General features: G+C 40.4%; 2 protein-coding genes across 4 annotated transcripts; one reads left to right on the top strand and one right to left on the bottom strand.

The window, feature by feature from the left end:
- Positions 1-1333: 1333 nt before the first annotated feature.
- Positions 1334-7509, top strand: vash1 (vasohibin 1). Its single transcript, XM_074661701.1, has 7 exons — positions 1334-2260; positions 2741-2829; positions 3684-3740; positions 4092-4166; positions 4595-4976; positions 5539-5648; positions 5820-7509. The coding sequence occupies exons 1-7, from the start codon at positions 2039-2041 to the stop codon at positions 5890-5892; spliced, it is 1008 nt and encodes a 335-aa protein (XP_074517802.1). The 5' UTR covers positions 1334-2038; the 3' UTR covers positions 5893-7509.
- Positions 7510-9459: 1950 nt separating this feature from the next.
- Positions 9460-19339, bottom strand: angel1 (angel homolog 1 (Drosophila)). 3 transcript variants are annotated; one of them, XM_074661700.1, is made up of 10 exons: positions 19210-19339; positions 13223-14203; positions 12837-13054; positions 12652-12721; positions 12128-12570; positions 10675-10816; positions 10439-10549; positions 10319-10352; positions 10024-10187; positions 9460-9928 (listed from the first exon to the last, which is right to left on the bottom strand). In XM_074661700.1, the coding sequence occupies exons 1-10, from the start codon at positions 19292-19294 to the stop codon at positions 9771-9773; spliced, it is 2406 nt and encodes an 801-aa protein (XP_074517801.1). In that variant the 5' UTR covers positions 19295-19339; the 3' UTR covers positions 9460-9770. The 3 variants fall into 3 exon arrangements, 1 of the variants encoding a protein (XP_074517801.1); XR_012597408.1 differs by lacking the exon at positions 10319-10352 and having other exon boundaries at positions 10024-10220; XR_012597407.1 differs by lacking the exon at positions 10319-10352.
- Positions 19340-20918: the final 1579 nt, after the last annotated feature.

The raw sequence follows: 20918 nt of genomic DNA, 5'->3' as shown, positions 1-20918 counted from the left end.
TTGATTTAAAGGTGCTATTGATAACATTCAGCCACTAGATGTCACACCTTGTTAGAAGTGGGAACCAAATGTCAGATATCTTCCACAGAGACAAACAAAACATTAATTTTGGACCTGCCAACATTTTTTAAGTGATTAATTCACAATCATTGTTTTTAGAAAAAGCAATACTTTTATTTGGCACATTTCTAAAAGCTCTGTGGATGTATTATTTATTTAAAATGATTTGTCTATGTTAAAATGTTATCAATAAGACCTTTAATTATAGTAGTTTTGTTTTTTTGCCTAAAATGCTGTTAATTGAGATATACAATGGAAACATTATCAGTATAACGCAACAAAATAATGTGTTACATGACCAGAGAGGATGTTGGAATTTAAAGTGATGGTAAAAACAAGTTTCAACTCGTTTGTATCTCGTGTAAAATAAGCACAATTGTCTATTTTCATTACCTTTTTGTAGTTTATATTTTATCTTTAACAAATGTCTGAAATAAAATACCTTTTCTCCATCCTTCCACCACAGCACTAGGCGCTATACTATTAGATTAGTAAATTGAAATTGTTGTGTGTTGTTTTTTTTTTTGTTCTTCTTCTTCTTTGAGGTATTCATTTATTTTGTCTTATCTTTTATTTTCTTTGTTTTCTTTGTTAGATAAGTGAAACACACGAAATGTCATGTCTCTTTCTTTGCAATTCTGACTAAACATTTCATTTTAGAATTTATTATTAATATTGTAAGTCTATCTATATGTGTTTATATGTATATATGTCTATATGTAAAATTCAATAAAAATATTGTTTAAAAAAAAAAAAAGATTAGCAAATTTAAATATAACCCAAAAATGGTGCCTTTTGAGTGTTAATAACCAAAAGCGCACTGGAGTACATGTGGCAACCGGATCTCAGATTGAACCGGATCTTTTTTTTTATTTCAAAATTACAGTATAGGCTACATAGTAACAGCAGAAAACATTAAAAACATTTATATACAAAAGAAGCATAGCGAAAACATAAACAAAGAGCTGTGTTAAGTCAAACATAAAAGGACAACAGAAATTAAACAAAACAAATATTAAAATAAAAAAAAACACAATAAAAATAAGGTAATAATAAAAAAGACCGTGCGAGTATGACAATAATTTCACTTAAAAACATTAAAGAAATTGCATACATTCATTGTTTTCATTGCTTTTTTGTTATGTGAGGAAGAAATTGTTGACAGATATAATTCCATTTCTTTCATAAATACAAAGTCAGATTGACATCTTTCGAGGAGCACCTGAACGCAGCATTTGTCACGGCTGAGATCATCCGCTCGGTGCGGAGCATGCGCAGTAGACTCCGGTCTGGGAGTGTCTGAGCGGCTCGTTGGACGTGAATCCAACCCGCAGTCTCACTGAACCAGAGAGGAGCATCTGCATGAACAATGAACCGGTGAACACCTCACACCGGCTGACTGAGGGACAGGATCTGGTGAATCGGAGATGAAGGGGACGTTTGAGGAGTGTCGAGGTGATGGGATTGTACAACAGCACTGTTTTTTTTACTGGATATCTGTGGTGTGAATGACCTCTAACGGTGCAGGGAATTAGTAATTTCTAAGACTTTGTTGTCTGCACAGTCAAATCCTCTTACAGGCTGTGGTAGCCTTCCATTGGCTTGTTGATGAACTTCACAATATTGTTATTAAAATAGAATACATTACCTTAGTGTCTTAATTTATTTATTTACATGAATATGTGATTATTGAATGGCCTACTAGATTTTTTTACCAAAGAGCTGAATAGTTATTATTCATTCCAAAAAAAGGATTTTTCCTTTGGTGAAATCATTGGTGCTCCAACTACAGGGGGGAGTTTTCTTTTTCTTTTTTTTTTTTATATTTGTAGCACAAGCTGCTTGATGTCATGAGCTGGCCATCTGTTGTGGGAACCTACTTAAACCTGCAAGCAGATTAACCAGTGAAAGAAAGGTCCATCAGCCTGGACTCAGTTTCTGTGCCTGGACTCAGTTGGGCTTCCTTGGAGGAGGAGGGATGCTGAGGGCCACGGTGGGCTCAGTGGAGCAGAGAGATGAGGAGCAGGAGGATGAAGGTGAAGAAGAGTTGAGGGATGGAGGGGTGCCTTTCTATGTGAACAGAGGAGGCCTACCGGTGGATGAGGAGACTTGGGAGAGGATGTGGCGCCATGTGGCTCGAATACACCCCAACGGTGAAGATCTGGGGAAGGAGATCCGGGGCCACACTGACCTGCCCAAGGTAAAGATGCAGCATGGTGATACATGACACTTCACATTGTGGAGAAACAATTTACACCCATGTGTTGAGGGAAAATGTTGAGTTACAGTGTTAATATGCAGTCCCACATGACTGATAGATGAGATTCAAGAGTTTTATTTGTCACATACTCATACAGGATGTGCAGTGAAATGTAAAGTGTCAGTGCTCATGAGATTGTGCAAACAACATCAACTTGAAATACTCAACTGCACATGATTATTTCTTCAACACTGTAGTAACATACAATGCATGTTGTGCAGTCTGCCCTGCTCAGTATACACCCAACAGAATGGTACTTTTAATTCATTCCTCATGAGAGTGGTTAAAGGCCAGTTAAGATGCTTTTGGCATTAGTTAGCTGAACAGAGAAGAGCTCACACAAGACTACATTCTCCAGCTGCAATGAATATTGGGATTGTACGATGGCGATGCAGTTTGTTTGGATGCTCTGTCCCACAGATTCCAGTACCGAGTGTGCCTACATACCAGCCTACCACCACTATCCCACAGCGCCTGGAAGCCATACAGAAGTACATCAGGGAATTGCAGTATCCTTTGACTGAGTTGGTGTAACTGTCTGGTTAGTACTACATAGGGATGCACCGATACCGGATCGGATATCGGGCCGATACTGACTCAAATAGCTGGATCGGTGACAATGGGGACGATCTATTCTATGTTTATATACCAAATACATCATATACTGGAATTTTAATTCATAGTTTTGACCAATTTGTTGCTGCGAATAAAGGTTTACACCTGTGTTGTAATATCTGTTAATTAAGTTGTTTTTTTTACCAAATTGCTGGTGTATGATTTATTATTTTAATAATAAATAACAATTTAGTAAATTTATATTTGTTACATTTTGTCTTACAAAGTTAGCTGTTAAAGTCAAGCCTGATGTTGCCTTACACTTAAAATAATGATCCCAGTCACTTCCACACAGTGAGGCATACAGCTTATTAATTAAACACTGGGATCGGATCGGTACTCGGTATCGGCCGATACCCAAAGCCCAGGTATCACTATCGGGATTGAAATAGTCGGATCGGTGCATCCCTACAGTAATTATTGAGTGTATTTAAATGTTTTTGACAATATGTCATTTATAGTTGGAAAGATTTACTCAAATGGATGCACAAAGTGTACAATCTACCTTTTATTAATCCTACTGACACACTGTTTTGGCACACTTTGATAAATATAGGCCAAACATTAGAAAGTAGGCCACATACTCTACTCTATATTAAGCTTCATATCCAGTCAGAGACTAAATTCATCCATAATTAACCAACAGCCTATGAATATCACAAAGCACTATAAGTGGTCCTCCCCGCTGCATGCAGCAGAGTATTCTCCCAAAGCTCTGTCATGGTATGACCTTAACTGTGTCCTACAGGTACAATCACACGGGAACACAATTTTTTGAAATCAAGAAGAGCCGGCCTCTTACTGCGTAAGCAACATTTCTGTCTTTTATCCCAAGATCAGCGTTAAACTCAAAGACGTTTTTTGTTCATTTCTTATGGTTTAGCATGTGCTGCTAAAGCCTGATGCATGTGGATCAGCTGTGTCCCCCCAGGGCTTTGTGAGTAACGTCAAGCAGCAGCCAGCAGGAGGCCTGGAACATAACTCTCCTGACCTCACTTTATTAGATTTAGTGGCGCAAATTTTATTTCCCTGGCTCATGGAAAAGGTTTTTTGTTCAGCAACAGCATGTGTCTGTCATTTGCAGTGCACTCAGTAGTGTTTTATATGGCAGATAACCATTAAAGGTGTTGTTCTCTTGTTCTGTTTCTCTGCACAGGTTGATGGACATTGCTAAGGAGATGACGAGGGAGGCTCTACCAATCAAATGCCTGGAGGCGGTGATCCTGGGGATGTATCTTTACAGCAGCTCATGTTGCACGCCACTAAATATGTATAGGATAATGTACAGCGAGCCGGTCATTGTTGTGAAATAAACCCAGACAGTCTTGCATCGCCCTGTAGTGGTATATTTCACAACAATGACCCGCTAGCTGTACATTATCCTTCTTATTACACAGCTACTTACTTAAGAAATCAATACTTTGACGCAAAAATGAGTCTGAGAAGAAATAACAGACCATAGAACGCCGTGATTGACCGATCAGAATCAAGTATTCAACAAAGCCGTGTAATAAGCAAAGATATCTTCCATTGGTATTGCATGTTTCATAATACTGTATGTGCACCAACCAAACATGGTTGGTTAATGGGGTGGGATGTGTTTTTTGGCAAGACGTCGTCTTTCCAAATGTCCGTTTCCTTGACCCACCTTCGTTACAGTTACCTCACCAACAACATGCACGGCGTGGAGCGCTTCCCCCTCAGCTTTCAGTCTCAGTTCTCAGGGAACAACTTCCACCACATCGTGCTGGGAGTTCACAGCGGGGGACGCTTCGGGGCGCTGGGCACCAGCCGCAGGGAGGACCTCATGTTCAAGCCCGTGGAGTTCCGGACTCTGATGGACTTGGTGCAAGAGTTCGAAGGAGCCTACAGGGGCTACTGGCACACCCTGCGCAAGGTCAGGATCGGCCAGTACGTGTCCCACGACGCTCACAGCGTGGAGCAGATCGAGTGGAAGCATTCGATACTGGACGTAGACAAGCTGACCAAGGATGAGCTGCGGAAGGAGCTGGAGAGACACACTCGAGACATGAGGCTGAAGGTACGGCACGGTCGATCAGAAAAGGTGTTCTGCTTTCGTGAGCATTGTGAATGGCAGTGCGGACGTCTCATTTTACTGATGACACCAGCACAAGCTGATGGAGCGCTCTCTCTCCGAGGATGATAATGATAAATGTAATTTGTCCTCAGCAGTGGAGCTGCCCTTCTTCACTGCTTATTGGATTTCTTTTGACGTGCTGCCTCTTCATGCACGGTGACACCGAGTTGACCTGGCTATTTGAGGAGCGATCCCTCTCAAACGATGCTCTCTCATCACCTCTCCTGCTAACATAATGAAGGCAGCCTTGATGCTGAGCTCTTCGTATAATGAAACTAATGTGATGGCTTGACTCTGCCCTGCTGCGCTTCATGCATGGCCGGCTCGACCCATCAGTAGCTGATCTTTTACAGCGCTGTACAATCGCATTAAAAATACAGACAGATTTCAGCCACTGATACTGAGCCTCGCCTTGCACAGCGAGGACATAAACACAGTTGACTCACACGCTAAAGTGATTCTGATTAAGATGTTCTTATGTGTGAATTGGTTGTTTTTTTTGCAGATAGGAAAGCCTGCACCACCCTCTCCCACCAAAGACAGGAGAAACAGCATGGGTTCACCCCTCAGAGGACCGGGCAGCCCCATACGCAGGATCAGCCGCATTGAGAGACGGTACGATTAATCATGTTTTCCAAATAACTTCATTAAAAATACAGGCACTATCATGTGAAATGTTTTAGTCACTGGAACATATTTGGACAACAGATGTCTTGTGCAAAGGGGTTATGAATTAGTCACAGTTTTCTTCCGATGCTAATAAAACTCATGTCTGTTTTGTTGCAGTCCCTCTGGAGATAAGAAGGTTTTGGAGCAAAAATCGGCCGCAGACATGAACGGATACCAGATTCGAGTCTGAAGAAGAGTTTTAACTTGCTTGTAAAGTTACAAGGTACCACACACTTGTTGTTTCACGGGACCACTGATGTACTCTTTGTACCCACTGTCCTATTCACGGGATGCAATGTTGAATAGGTCACCAGCAACTTTTCCCTCTCAAACAAATGCAGCATTCAGCTTCCCTACGTCTGCGTTGTTAGAGGCTTTTTCTGGAGCGGTTACTGTGCAGAGTAATTGGTGCTGGCAACGTTCCCGAATTATAAAAAAGGGGACAAAAGTACAGCACTTAAGTAAACATTTTTAAATAACTGTTTGCGAACTCAACACAACAAGGAATATGGCTCTTCCCTGACTCTGGGCGAGACCACCACTCAGTGTAAATGTGCTGCTGGACATATCATACATTTCTGTGGTGTTCTTATGTTCAACAAAAGCTCTTAAAGCTCGTCTGCAATCTGTATCGTCGTACTGTAAGTGTGCAAATACATGTAATGTGATTTTAAATCCACTTAGCCTCTGCTGGGCAGCAATTGCTTGTGTAGTGACGACTAGTTTGCAAAACCACTACCCTTGTGCCTTGTATGAAAACTCAAAGAGAAGGAAAAGACTTTTTATATCCACCCTATTATTCTCGTTGTCTAACTTAACACAACGCAGTGTGATAATCTCTGCTCTTCCAAATTACTTTAGGTGAATGAAGTAAAATGTGTGAGACATCTAATATCCAGAATGCTACCATGTTTAGTATGCTATTAATCTAATCAAGACTGAATATGGGATTGAATACACAATATGTAAGGGATAATGTACAGCGAGCCGGTCATTGTTGTGAAATAAACACTGACGGAAGGGGTTTATTTCACAATAATGACCGGCTCGCTGTACATTATCCTGCTTATTACACGGCTACTTACTTGACACAAAAACGGTCCTCCAGAGTCCGAGATCAGAACCGCGCCCATAGCAACGGTCTGTTATACATAGCAACAGTCTGCTATAAAGAAATAACAGACCATAGAACGTCGTAATTGACCAATCAGAATCGAGTATTCAACAAAACCGTGTAATAAACAATAGTATATTTAAGAGTATGACGTCATCTGTAGTTATTCTGGCTGCTAAATATAAGACCTTTCACATAAGACGATTATCAAGGTGACTCACGCTGACTGACCTCATCTGCATTTAATGTAGATGTAAAGTAACGAGAAGTCGGTTTATATGTATTGTATAACTGCTTTATATATACATTGTTTATAACTTTTATTTGTAGCAGCTTTATCCGATGTTTCACTTGCCTTAAGTGGTGCGACTTCCACTGAGGTGTAAATACGTTTGTTTACAGCACTTTTATCTGCATTTTGTATTTTTTTTATTGGATATTCTGTCATTTTCTACTTCCTTCACTGTTGGTGATCACCAGTAGACCAAGATTTACCACACACTGTTTTGAATATGTTGCCACACAGCCAACATTTTTAATGCGTACAGTAGGTGTGTTGTCCATTTTCATTTCAGTGCTCTAGTATAACACTATTGTTTTGTACCAAATGACTTTTGATTTATAGGATCACAATAAAAGGGTCACTAGAAGGATTGTGGCAACACAGTTTTGTTTTCTGATTCAATTTTGAGATAATGTGTATTTTTTTATGAATTCATGGTTATGTATTTAATTACCTGGCACATATTTAAGCAGTCTAGGTCAAAACAAATCTGTGATTAATCAGTAAGAATGCTGTAATTAGTTGTTGGGCAGGCTGGGTGTCAGGCAGGGAATGGTGCCAGTTTACTGCCAACCATTAGTTCAGCAAAGGGTGTCCACAGCTGAAGGGCAGCTTTTGGCACCAAAGCAAATGATGACAAGAGCAGACTCTGGAGATCTCTAAACGCTTCCTGTTGGTTTTATAGAAAGGAAACTTTCGGGGGATCTATTGGCAGAAATGAAATGTAATATTCATAACTGTTTTAATTCGTGTATAATCGCATGAAACTAAGAATCGTTGTGTTTTCTTTAGCTTAGAATGAGCCTTCATATCTACATAGGGAGCGGGTCCTCTTCACGGAGTCTGTCATGTTTCTACAGTAGCCCAGAACAGACAAACCAAACACTGGCTCTAGAGAGAGAATTTCACATTTTTACTTTACCTGAAGGCCACCGTAGTTCTCTGACACGCTTGTGAAACTGCAGTAACGTGAGCCGCAGTATGCAAAACCCTGGTACCACCAGCTGCTGTCTGTTGCTCCTAAAGCAGTGTTATCATGGTAAGGATGGCCTCTGAGTGAGGCGAACGGCGTTACTACGATTTTGCACTCGGCGGCTCACGTTAACGCAGTCTTGGAAAGGGAAGAGTGAACGGAGGGGTATTCAGTTAGTTGCAATCCGCAACCACACTACTAAATGTCGCCAAATCCTACACACTGTCCCTTTAATAACAACAACTCCATAAAAGGGAAGCATTAGCCTCTGTGTGCAGCAAAACACTGAATTAAAACACTCCAGAATATCTGGAGGAAAAACTATGTAGACAAAAGTCAGACTGACATCGTTAGCCATTATCATTCCATCCGTAATATTGTTTTAGTGCTGCGGTCATATAAATAATAGCTGTAGTATGCTGGCAGCATGTGCACTGTGCTCATGTTCAGGAATCCTGCTGTTTAATGGATCCCCAAGTGGATGGATGAAAGTCCACCTGATAGCAATCAGCTAAGAAGCCTTAATGGCAGCTGCATTCAATGAAACCCAGTCAGCAAGGAACCACTTTCATGCGTAGGCCAATAACTCAGAAAGGGCTGCATGTCATGTTACAATGCACTACTGTAAAACCACATATGTGTGAGAGAGAAAAAGAGTGGCGAGATCTGTGCAAGTGAGCTCCTGAAAACAAGCATGTGGGTGTTGTCTTGGTGAATTATGAGGAGATAGAAGTCATGATGAAGATAAACAAATCCCTCCCCTCCCTCCCAGTGGATTCCAGATGTCGAACACTTTGTCCACCAGTGTTTAGACATAGAAACAGAAGGCATAATGACCTAGTTGGGAAAGAAAAACCCTACTGACCTACTTCGTTTACTTGCATTTGAGGGCGCAAGCCAGGGGGGAAGAAAGACCCAATCTGATTCCTCTATACATTCAAGTTTTAAACTCGTGGATGTTTGTATTATATCGCAAATATATTTGCATAGCGCACTGACAGGAATGAGTGAGGAGCGAGTGAAAGACGTCCCACTGACGGTAATCACCACTGCAGACATTTTATAGCCCACACACAACACAAAGCTCTCTTACTGAGCCCCATCATGCATGAACAACTCAACTATCTAAATGAATTATTCATTCATACATCAACCAGACACACACACACATGCACGCAGACATCTTCTCCCTGACAAACTGAGTGCCCCAGTGTAGTGGGACGGGATGGGCAGGGCCAACATTCAGGTCACAATCTCAGCACTTAGACCAGGCAGAGGACACCCAACTGGAGGATGTGATGCTGGTGGATGCATTTAAAAGGGCAGCAATATAAATCCAGGAGAGAGCTACACATGCCTGGAGGCGGACTGATTTCTGTAACAAAAAATCATGAAGGCGCCACAAATTAATGGAAAATATTTATTTATTTTTTTAAATGAACTATTACAGCATCACTGATAACATATGTCATATCTCAGTCTGCATCATTTATCTAATGAAACCATATCGAACAAGATTAAATGTTGCCATCCATTATCTCTTTTGAAAAAATATTAACTTCTATTCAGTTAGAAAACTATAATTCTTTGATGCCAGAAGTGAACCAAAAGTAATATTAATACTGACAAAACAAAAAATGTGTACAGAACATCACCTGAACCCTCTGACATCACTTTGAGTTCACCCAGTTTTTCCCATCATGCAGCGTTCAGGTCCAGCTGGAATTTGGCCAGAAGACTGAGATGGTCGGAGGGGAATACGTCATTGGGAAGTCCCCTCATTGACCATAAGACATCCTCTGATAGGAGGGAGAGAGAACCAATCAGCTTCAGACCCGCATTCAAAAAGTCACCGGCTGAGGGAAAAAAAAGAAAAACAAGAAGAAATGTTATGTACAATAGCAAATTAATTCAGAGGTGCAACTCTGTCCTTTTTGTTATGTCCTCATACCGTCTTGATCCTGGGTTAAGATGCGTCTCGGGGTGTAGAAAATGTAGTCGACAGTCGCTCCCCCTTCAGCGTGCAGGGTCGTGACTTCTGGATTGCCAAAGCCTTGAAGAACGTGTTTGTAGACCGACTCCAGGTCTAACCGATGACTGATAGTGTCTCTTGTCCTGTGACACAAAAACATCACATCACATTTCCACCTAATTGAGCCTTTACGCCCCCTTTTTATACCTTGCATGTCACACATTTACTGCGTGATAGGTGACATGTGAATGATTAAACCTGCAGGTAAACTGACCTTCTATCAGAAGGCGGATATCCCCTGGAAACGTCTGAGCATAAAAAGAGAGAAGACCCAGGTATTCAAACCATTACGGTAAGAAGTGATGATGTGTTTTTTTGTATTGTAAGCCCGTACCTGGTGTGTCATCAGTCACGCCTGGGATCGTCTCCAAGTCCAGAGGACGGACACATGCCGCTGGACAGAAGCGCAGCTGCCGCATGAAGTCATGGCTGTACTGACAGTTTCCTACACGAGAAGAACAAATATAGGATAGGAAGTTAGGTGAGAGAAGTAGTGACACACAAAAGACTGAAACTCACTCCATGGAAATAACAGTAGGTATAAAACATGCTACGACTTCAAACACTGACCCGATTTCTGAGTCTGGCTCCTCGGTATCTCCTCGACAATAGTGTACTGGCATCTGTCAGTGATCCCCAGAGAGCTGGGCCACAGGGGGGCAAACAGTCTGTAACAATAGCTCTTGTGTGACAGGTCCTCTTGACCTGATATCTGTTGGACATGAACGTGAATATACACACATGAAACACACTGAAAGCAACATTTTCCATGCAATTATACTTAGTTGTTCTTTACATGTTTTAGGCTATGTTCACACTGCAAGCAAAAGTGGCCCAAATCTGATTTTTTTAGGCCCTCGTGACACAGACACTGATTATTTCAGACAAGTGTGGATACATATGTGGTCTTAAATCCGATACATATCCGATCACTGCCCATGCGACCGCTGTGAGAACGGTCATATCAGAATTCATGTGTGTTTTTTCCACATTATACTTTGCTGCGCAGGTTCAGATCACTCAGCACAGTGTCTGAGCGTCCGTTGAAACTAAAGAAGAAGAAGAAGAAACCTCTCTCTCCACAGTGACAGTGCATCAATCAGCCACTGATATTTGTTACCTGACAAAAAAATACTTTTTCTACATTACCGAGTTCTTCTGCTTAATTCAGCGTTATGTTTCCCTCAGTAGAACTCAGATTTAATAAATCAGCAGCTACAAAAATGTGTAAACTGACGTTAAGGCAGACGAGCAATATCTGGGAAACATCACGTTTATTCACTTTACATGGGAGCTAAAAATGTTAAAACATGTTCGCCAAATGAGTTAGTGTCTGTTTATGAGTCGTAAGAAATCATAAATTTTTTTTTTAGAAGGAGTAGATGTTTATCGGTAAGCGTGGCTCTGTTAAATTTAACGATATGTCAATGGAGGTTTTCCTCTGACAGTAGGAATTTATTTGCCTTTTCAGTCATTTGGAAAAAATGTTAGTTAACTTATCAAACAGACTTTTCCCTATTCACTCAGTTCAACTGATAAATGTGCCATGTTTCACAAAGCATAACTCTGATTTGATGAAATCACGTTATAAAATTTGCGTGGACCTGCTGACTGGCGGTGTTTTGGGATGTCAAACAGTAACGTTACACATCTTACTTTAGTTTATTCAACTTAGTTCACAGAAGAGTTGTTAAATTTAAATATCACCCGAAAAGAAAAGCCTTTCTTCAGGAGTCATACGTCATGATTTAGGATTAATATGTTTAACGGGGAACCCAGATCTGTTAAATTGAGCAATATGTTAACGGAGTCTGGCAGTCACTGGACTCAAAACAACTCCAGTGTGTATTTTTTAAACAATGGGCCGTCGGATGGCAGTGTATGACGTTATTGGTTGCATGTGAGGCGTTTCAGAGGAGAGATCCATTCACACTGATGTCAGATATGGGTCACTTCAAACATGAATGTGAACAGTCTAAGCAGAAAGATCTGATCTGTGCACTGAACGTAGCATTAGTCTCACCATCCATGTTGGTAGACCCTTGAAGTAGAGCTCGCCGGTGGTGATCAGCTGGTACAGAGGCATGTTGGGGACAGAGTTAAAGTCCCCGCACAGTATAAGGTTACAGGGTTCGCCTTTGGCCTTGCAGGACTTGACCACGCTGTCGATTTCTGCCAGCATGATGGCCAGCTGAGCCAGCTTCACGTCGCCCCTCTTTGGGTTGAAGAGCAGGTGGGTGTTGGCCACGCAGAGGGGTAGGCCCTTCGCTTTGACCTCTGACCCCTGGGTGACCACTGGCCGAAGCAACAAAACGATGCCCACATTGTGGCGGTCCAGCAGCTCCATCTCAGGCCTGAAGAACTCCAGCGTGGTGACGGACACCTCAGAGAAGCAGCTGCTGCGATAGCACGTAGCACAGCCGTCTGTCTTGGTGCCTGTACGCCGCTTGTACACACAGGTGTAGCCTGAACATGAAGACACAATAATGTCTTTGTCATAACATCATCCAGCATGATTGTTCCACTGTATTCTCTCAAATGACCTACCCATCTGAGACAGGAACGGATACAGTTGTTCATGGTAGTGGTTCTCCTGGACTTCTTGGAGACACAGAATCTACACACACACACACACAACTCATTAGTGGACACCTACAGATTATAATATCTAGTTTGCAGTTATGAATGAAATTAAAGACAATCTATTTTGAATCAGCCGGCACTTGACTCACATCTGGTTTCCATTTGTGTATTTCCTCTATGAGGAGGCTGCAGCGGTAGCTCCAGTCGAGCACCTCCAGGGGGCAGTGTGTGTACAGCTGCTCGTTGGCCTCCAGTAGGTCCTCGGCAAGGATGTTGTAGGACATCACGGTGAAGTCCATCGAGGCCTTAGTGAACGGGACGGGCTCTGCTGCACTCTCATCTATCTCCTCCCACACTCTCCACATTACTGGGGGGGGGGGGTGGGGGGGGGGAACAAACACATACTGTGCAGATTAACAGCTAGATATTAAACTACTGGTGAGTTTAGACAAATCTCACTACAATGAAAATATTATATTAATCGAGAAAGACAAAAATTAAACTGTTCCTGAAAAGAGAGATATGGGATTCTCACCTTCAAATGGCACTGTGGGCTCTACCGGAGGGTAATAGCTCTGGGCAGGAAATTGCCACAGAGGGCACTGCACTTCTTCTGCCAGGCCAAGTCCTGCAGGAAAGTGCCAGCCAGTTTGTGTATCATGCTGCCCGCCGAGGTTAAGGTGGGTTTGAGTGTTGGGGGGAAGGCAGGAAAATACCAGCTTAGAACTGCTTTCCCCACCATGCATTTCATCAGCAGTCAGAGCCACGTCGTATTCATCCCAGCACTCAGTTACTACAGCTGGAGTTTTAGCTGGAGTCTCTTCAACGCTTGGCATCTTTATTTGTTCCTGTACTGGAAGGATAGTTTCTAGCATGCTTGGCACAGCTGGAGTTACTGACTCTTCCACGCTTGGTATATGTATCTGTTCCTGTACTGGGCGGATAGTTTCTTGTGTGCTTGACTCAGCTGGTGTCATTGATTCTTCGACGCTAGGTATCTTTATTTTTTCCTGTGCTGGACTGGTAGTTTCTTGAGTGCTCTCCTCTGTTTGCAGGCACTCTAATTGTGCCCCAAGAGCTTGCACTGGATTTATGTCCTCCTCAGTTGGAAAAATACTTCCATCGTCTATGTTCAGCTTCATATGAAACACCTCATGGTGAATAGTCATGTCCCCGACCTCTTCCCTGGGAGCTTCCACTTTCTCTTGCTGCTGTCCATTTCTCGTCTCTGTAGATTTCACCTCGCTCATCTTTGAAGCATCCTCATTCTGTGTTTCTTCATGCAGGACAGCCGTCAGCTGTTCTTTGTCTGTGTCAGGCTTCATATCGTCTTCCTTTTCCGGGCTTGGCTCTTTCATCCTTTCTTTCGTCTCGCCCTTCGTCCCACTGCTTGGGCTGACCCACTGGTCCAGCCGGGGTTTCTGAGACTGGGTGAAGCTTCTGGTTGTGACAGCACCACCATCCCGCGCTGCACTGCCATTAACCACAGCAGGAGGGAGACTCTTCTTTGAGGCCTCTGCAAGACAAGACATGATTAGTATGAGGGCTGGAAGTAACAAAAATGAATTGATAAAAATGGAGGTGATGAAAATACAGTATTTACAGTGATAAATGATCAAGTGATTTGATTAATTTAAAGCCAATTTGACTAAAACAGTTTTGATGTGATGAAAACAGAGCCACATTTCATCAGCTTACATCCATCATTCACAACACAAAATTGGAATTTATCATTTAAGGAAAGTGGCTTCAAGAGTGAAATAGTCAGTTTTTTGCCAGGTTCCGGTGCGCTGCTCGGCTGCACACTGCGTCTCAGTATGCTCCGTTTGCTCTATGTTTTTTTTGTTTTGTTTAATTGCTGTCTAAATTGTTGCGTCTGTAAGAACTGTCCTTGTGTAAAGTGTAAGATGATGACTGCCCTGAAAACTACGCTTCTGATTCTGTGGATTATTGGCCTCCGTGGACAATGTTTGTCGGTGCAATTTTCAACCGCACACCTGAGTGGCAACATGGACAGGTGTGGCGAGGAGCCGTGCCTCGCACGCTCGTACAGTCGAGAGACTTTGCTGGAGCTACAACCCGAGCTGACACGGGAGATGACATCAAGCCACGTCTACCATTCGATGCTGGATAACATCCCTCAGGAGCTGATCAGAACGAATAGGAAAAAGAAACGAGGAAAAAGAGGGGGTATTCGGAACCGACTACGGCGGAGATTCAATCGGCCACCTCTTCCGTCTATTGTTCTTACAAACCTGCGCTCGCTGAGCAATAAAGTGGATGCGATACGGACATACACAAGGTACTGTAACGAATTTCGTGAGGCATCATTGTTATGCTTCACGGAAAGCTGGCTACAAGCTACAATGCCCGACTCTCTCTTTGAAGTCCCAGGATTCACCCTTGTGCGGGCAGACAGGGATGTGGACTCTGGAAAAACTCGGGGAGGCGGTATTTGCGCGTACATAAATGATCTATGGTGCAGATCGCACTCAGTTAAATATAAGATCTGTGATCCCAATGTAGAAATTCTCGGCATGACGTTACGACCTTTTTATTTACCTAGAGAGTTTGGATGTATACTGCTGTTTGTTGTGTACGCGCCTCCCAGCGGCAAAGCGGCACAGGCGGCCAGCACCATAGCTAACTGTGTTCATGAGCTACAACTCAGCCACCCCGATGCACCGGCTATAGTGGTGGGGGACTTGAACCAGTGCCACTTGGAGACTGTGTTACCTGGGTTCGAACAGTATGTTAAGGACCACACAAGAAAAGACAATATCCTGGACAAGTGTTTTGTAAACGTTAAAGGTGCCTATGTTTCCAAGTGTAGGCCACCCATATTAAATTCCGATCATAACGTTGTGCACATGATCCCAGTGTACAAGACCAAACTCAAGCAAAGTAAACCTGAAAAGAAAGTGATAAGGACATGGACAAATGAAAGTAGGGAGCAACTGAAAGCCTGTTTTGATTGGACAAATTGGGAAATCTTTCAGGAGGGATCACTAGAAGAAATGACTACTGTTACAAATGATTATATACATTTTTGTGTACAGCTGGTTGTCCCCACAAAGGAGATTAAAATCTATCCAAATAATAAATCATATGTGACCAGGGACATAATACAAGTAATAAATACAAGGAAAGTGGCTTTCAAAAACAAAGATTATGGAGCACTTAAACAGACAGGAAAAGAGCTCAAAATCAAATTGAGGAAAGCAAAACTGGCACACAGACAGCTTCTGGAAGATGCCTTTAAAGCTAATAACTCTAAAAAGGTATGGGATACCATGAAATCTATGACAGGAATGTCATCTCCAACTAAACCTATTGTGACAGATAATGAATTTTGCTTTGCCAACGACCTAAACACTTTCTTTACCAGATTTGAATCACTAGATAATTCTGATAAGTGCACTGAAATACTTAAAACTATTATACCAACTACCTCAGACAGAATTGTCATCACTGTCGAAGATGTTAGGAAAAGTTTTCGGTGTACAAATTCCAAGAAAGCTGCTGGACCAGATGAATGCAGCGCTTTCCTTCTGAAGAACTTTGCAACCGAGCTGGCACCAGTGTGGCAACCAGTCTTTCAGGCTTCTGTAGACACGCACACTGTACCTCTGTCATGGAAAACTGCGCACATAAAACCTTTACCCAAAATACCATGTCCTAAAGAACACAAGGATTTTTTACCTCAGTGATTATGAAATCTCTAGAAAGAATTCTGCTCCAATATCTTGTCAGTACAACAAAAGACAAACTTGATCCATATCAATTCGCATATAAGCAGGGTTGTGGTACAGAAGACGCTGTTGCCACTCTGGTTCATATTATTACAAAACATTTAGACAAACCAAAAACCTATGCAAGAGCTCTTTTTCTAGACTTTTCATCAGCCTTCAATACAATACAGACAGACATCTTGGTGTCAAAAATGGTCCAGCGGGAACTGAATCCCTATTTGATACACTGGTATGCCTCCTTTCTCACTAACAGAGTTCAAATTGTAAAAGTAAATAAAACCCTTTCCACTGCCATCACGACCAACGTCGGGGCCCCTCAGGGTTTGCGTGAGTTCAGCTATGCTTTTCACCTTTTACACCGATGACTGTCGTACAAATACACCAAATCAATACATCCTAAAGTATTGTGATGATACGGCTATAATATCTCTGTTAAGTCACTCGGACAACCCTGAGCTGCACCAACATGGCATGAACAAAATGGTCGAGTGGAGTGACAGTAATGCTCTTCAGATTAACACAAAGAAAACGGAAGAAATTGTATTTGGTTCACCATCTGATTCTCATAAAGTTCCTATTGTTATTCATAACGAAAAAATCCTGCAGGTATTTTCATATAAATATTTGGGAGTAATGATTGATCATCTGTTATCTTGGAAAGACCACATTGAATTTGTCTGTAAAAAGACAAAACAAAGAATTTACTTTCTCCGCCGCCTCAGGTCTTTTGGGGCAAGTAAACAAATTCTTCTATTGTTTTTTACTTCTGTGATTATGAGTGTCCTGCAGTATTGTTATACTACATGGTACAATAATTTGTCAACTACTTTAAAGTCAAAACTGCTCCAACAAATGAAAATCTGCTCAAAGATAGTAGGTCAACCCCTTGAGAAACTCTATGAATCAGCCTATCATAATAACATCGTAAGGCTGGCTAACAACATCGTCTCTAACCCCAATCATGTTTTGAACAGTGAATATCAACTGTTACCATCGAATCGGAGATACAGGGTTCCACGATTTAATAAGGTTAGACTGAAGCACTCTTTTTTGCATCAGTCAATCCTTAAACTAAATATGGAGCCTAATCCCAGATCAAATGTGCGTTAAAGGGCCCTGAATATTGTCTTCTGTGATTGTAATGTTTAAATGTTTGTATCCTTGTTTATTGTCTTTGTCCTTTCTGTGATGTTGCAAACGGAGCTGCTGTTATGCAAAACAAATTTCAGACCTGTCTGACAATAAAGTATAAAGTAATAAAATAAAGTAAAGTATAAAGTAACAGAAAGTAATTGAAGAAAGATGAAAGTGATGAAAATGCTTACGAATAAATAATGGAAGTGATGAAAATGCATGTGAATTGAAAAAAAAGAGTGATAAATTGTCAATTGATTTAATAAACTTGATTGACGTTTTATTTGAAACAGTGTTACCCTGATAATCAACTGTCGAATATTCATCATTCAAAACTGACATTTACATTTACCATTTGGGAGAAATGGCTAACACTTTACATTCGGAGAGACTGAGATTTTATAATGAAGACAGAGGAAATGTGTTTGATAATTTCTTCATGGTAAAGACTAATGTTGGAGGTCTGACGTAAACCATTTTGCTGCGTATATCTGCCCTTTGTTTTTACCTGGTTTTTCATCCTTCTACCTTTTAATGAGAAACTGCTTTGTACCTAGTTAAAGTATGGTTGTGGCTGCTATTATCAGGGATCAAGAATGTGCTGTTTGTTTGTTTTATTATTATTTTTTTGGGGGGGGGGGATTCCATACTGGTTCATACTGTATTATATCTATATGCTGAAAAATTATTTAAAAAACAAACAAAAAAAACATACTCTTTGTCCCACATTTGATTTGTTAGGATCTGGTCACCCTACTTTAAGTTAATACAAAATCACTAGATAATTTACCACTCCATTTTTCAATTTACATGCATTTTCATCTCCTCCATTTTTATCAATTAATACTTGTCACTTCCAGCCCTCATAGATTAGATAGATAGATAGACAGTAACTTTATTGATCCCGAGGGAAATTCAAGTTTCCAGCATCACAGTTCCATAGTGCAAAACATGTTAGTAAAAAGGCAGTAAAAAAGTTAGTAGTGCAAAGTACAAAGTACAAAAAAATATACCAGATATAAAAATACCAGGAGATGAGTATGGTGCAGAAGAGACTGATAAAAATGAAGTGCAGGGTAACTCCAGTAGCTTAGTCTATGAAAGTGCACTGTATGCATTATTATATGAATCCATAGCTCAGCATATCTCTGTTAGACAACACTGATGCATTCATACTAAGCTGAAACATACTGAGTTATTTAGCTTATGTCATTGATTTTGCTAAAATTATGACAACCTGTGTTGAATACGACATATACTATAAACCTGTCTTACTGAACATCAACTACACAGCAAAACAGTCACACGTGGTGACGTGGTGACGTCATTAGGGACGTCTAGAAGGTGCGAGCTTAAAAAACTACCCAAAAAAAACAGGTGCAAGCCAACACACATTTCCACGAGCTAAAGTTAGAGTTAGCCCAATAGCAAGGGCATAACGTGCCTTAACTTTCCATTTTAACACAGGAGGAAATATGAGCTCACATTGGAGAAGCACGAGGAATTAAACTGCTCAGTCAGCAGAGAACTAAACTCAACGTTAGCAGCCTTTAGCTCCTAGTGGCTGCTCAACTCAAATGCTCATAGTGACACTGACACTGTTAAACACGCACACCTGCACGTAAACCAGTCTTACCTGAGTGTCGCCCTGTCAGGTAGCGTGACAGCGGGTAGAGAGCATAATACAACAGACTGACAATCATGTTTCTGTGCTGCTGCATCTACGCATGCGCGGTAGGGAGATGTTGACTGCTGAAAGCTTAGAGGCCACATGTCTTAATGTCACTCGTGGTGTTGTTTACTCATCATGCATGTGTTTGTTTTTGTTTTTTATTTTGTCTTTATCTGGTAAAAATACAAATAAATACAACCTTCTATTAAATAAGATATAAAATATTTTAAGTAAGTAAGTAAGTAAAGTTTATTTGTATAGCACCTTTCTCAGACACATCAGTCAATATTCAAAGTAATAATAAATAAATAATGTCGATACAGGTCAAATAAAGGGATGTAAATATGTCCTTTTTTTGTCTGTATAATATAATAGATAACTGTGTAAGCAAATGTGTCTAAGTGGATATGTATATGAATGCGCCTGTAGATATAGACATATGTATATACTGTATGTATATATGGTTGTATGTATATGAATATTAATATATATGTATATGAATATGAACTTAACTCTTGACACTGCACTATTACAACAGGTAGTACTTTTTTTTCTTTTCTTTTTCTTATGTTTCTTTTTTTTTTGTTTATATATGTTGTTGCTGCTGTGTGTATGTATTCCTTTAACCTCAAATAATAATAATAAAATATATATATATATTAAAAGTAGCGATGGCAAGCACAGGGCTGTCAAGCTAAAAACACAACAAAACAAACAAATGAGGACAAAGACACATGAACAGGTAACAAATACAGTCAAGAAAGGGCCAATAAAAGCAATAAATAAAGTGGAGTTGTTATTCAGACGAATTATTATTATTATAGACGTACAACATCCTTCAAATGTCATTTTACTTCAAACCACATCATTTCACATAGTGTCCCCTTACCAAAAATAAGTTTATTCAAGTGTGCTACTAGTATACTTCTTTTAAACTTAAAATAAGAGAATATTCTTTCAGTTTATACTTTTTAGTCTAGAAAAGTATACTTGGCTTATACTGACAAGTATACAGAAAAGACTGAGTATATTTTGGTTATACTGTTGTGCTAGCCTATTTAAGTGTTTGAGAGTTTGTTTGCTTTGATATGAATTTACTTATAATCTACGTCTTACATTCCCCGTTCACTGTGGAGGCAAGCGAGAAAAACTCATTTTTATATATTTTCTTAATCTCATCACAAAACTACAAGTCGAATGGCAAACGTGTCTTTATGTAATGCATAAATCATTGGCTAAGTACAATAAGTTAAAGAAAACTTACAAGTATACTTGCAGTAAAAAATATTAAACTAGTAATTTACAAAGAGTACTTTAAAGTGTATTTTCATAAACTAAAAAGTAACAAGTATATAACTAGTAAACTAACAGTATACCTAGAAGTTCACTTATAGTATAGTTCACTTCATAGTATAGTTGTAGTACAAAATACTACTTAGATGTAAACTAGTAATCAAAGTTTACTATTCTCACAATTAAAGTACACTTAGAAGTATACTTTTATAAACTAAAAATTGGGTCAATTTAGCCCCAAGAAGTATTGAAGTAGTACACTTACTAGTATACTACTAGTACATTGATATTAGTATACTTACTACATAAAGTATACTTGGGAAATATACTTGAACCTTACTTAAGTTTACTTCATAAAATAAACTTGAAGTATACTACTT

The sequence above is a fragment of the Sebastes fasciatus genome, chromosome 15 (genome assembly GCF_043250625.1).
Source record: "Sebastes fasciatus isolate fSebFas1 chromosome 15, fSebFas1.pri, whole genome shotgun sequence".
Classification (NCBI taxonomy): Eukaryota; Metazoa; Chordata; class Actinopteri; order Perciformes; family Sebastidae; genus Sebastes; species Sebastes fasciatus.
Note: the sequence above shows the minus strand (reverse complement) of the source record. Positions and strands in the feature narration are given on the sequence as shown.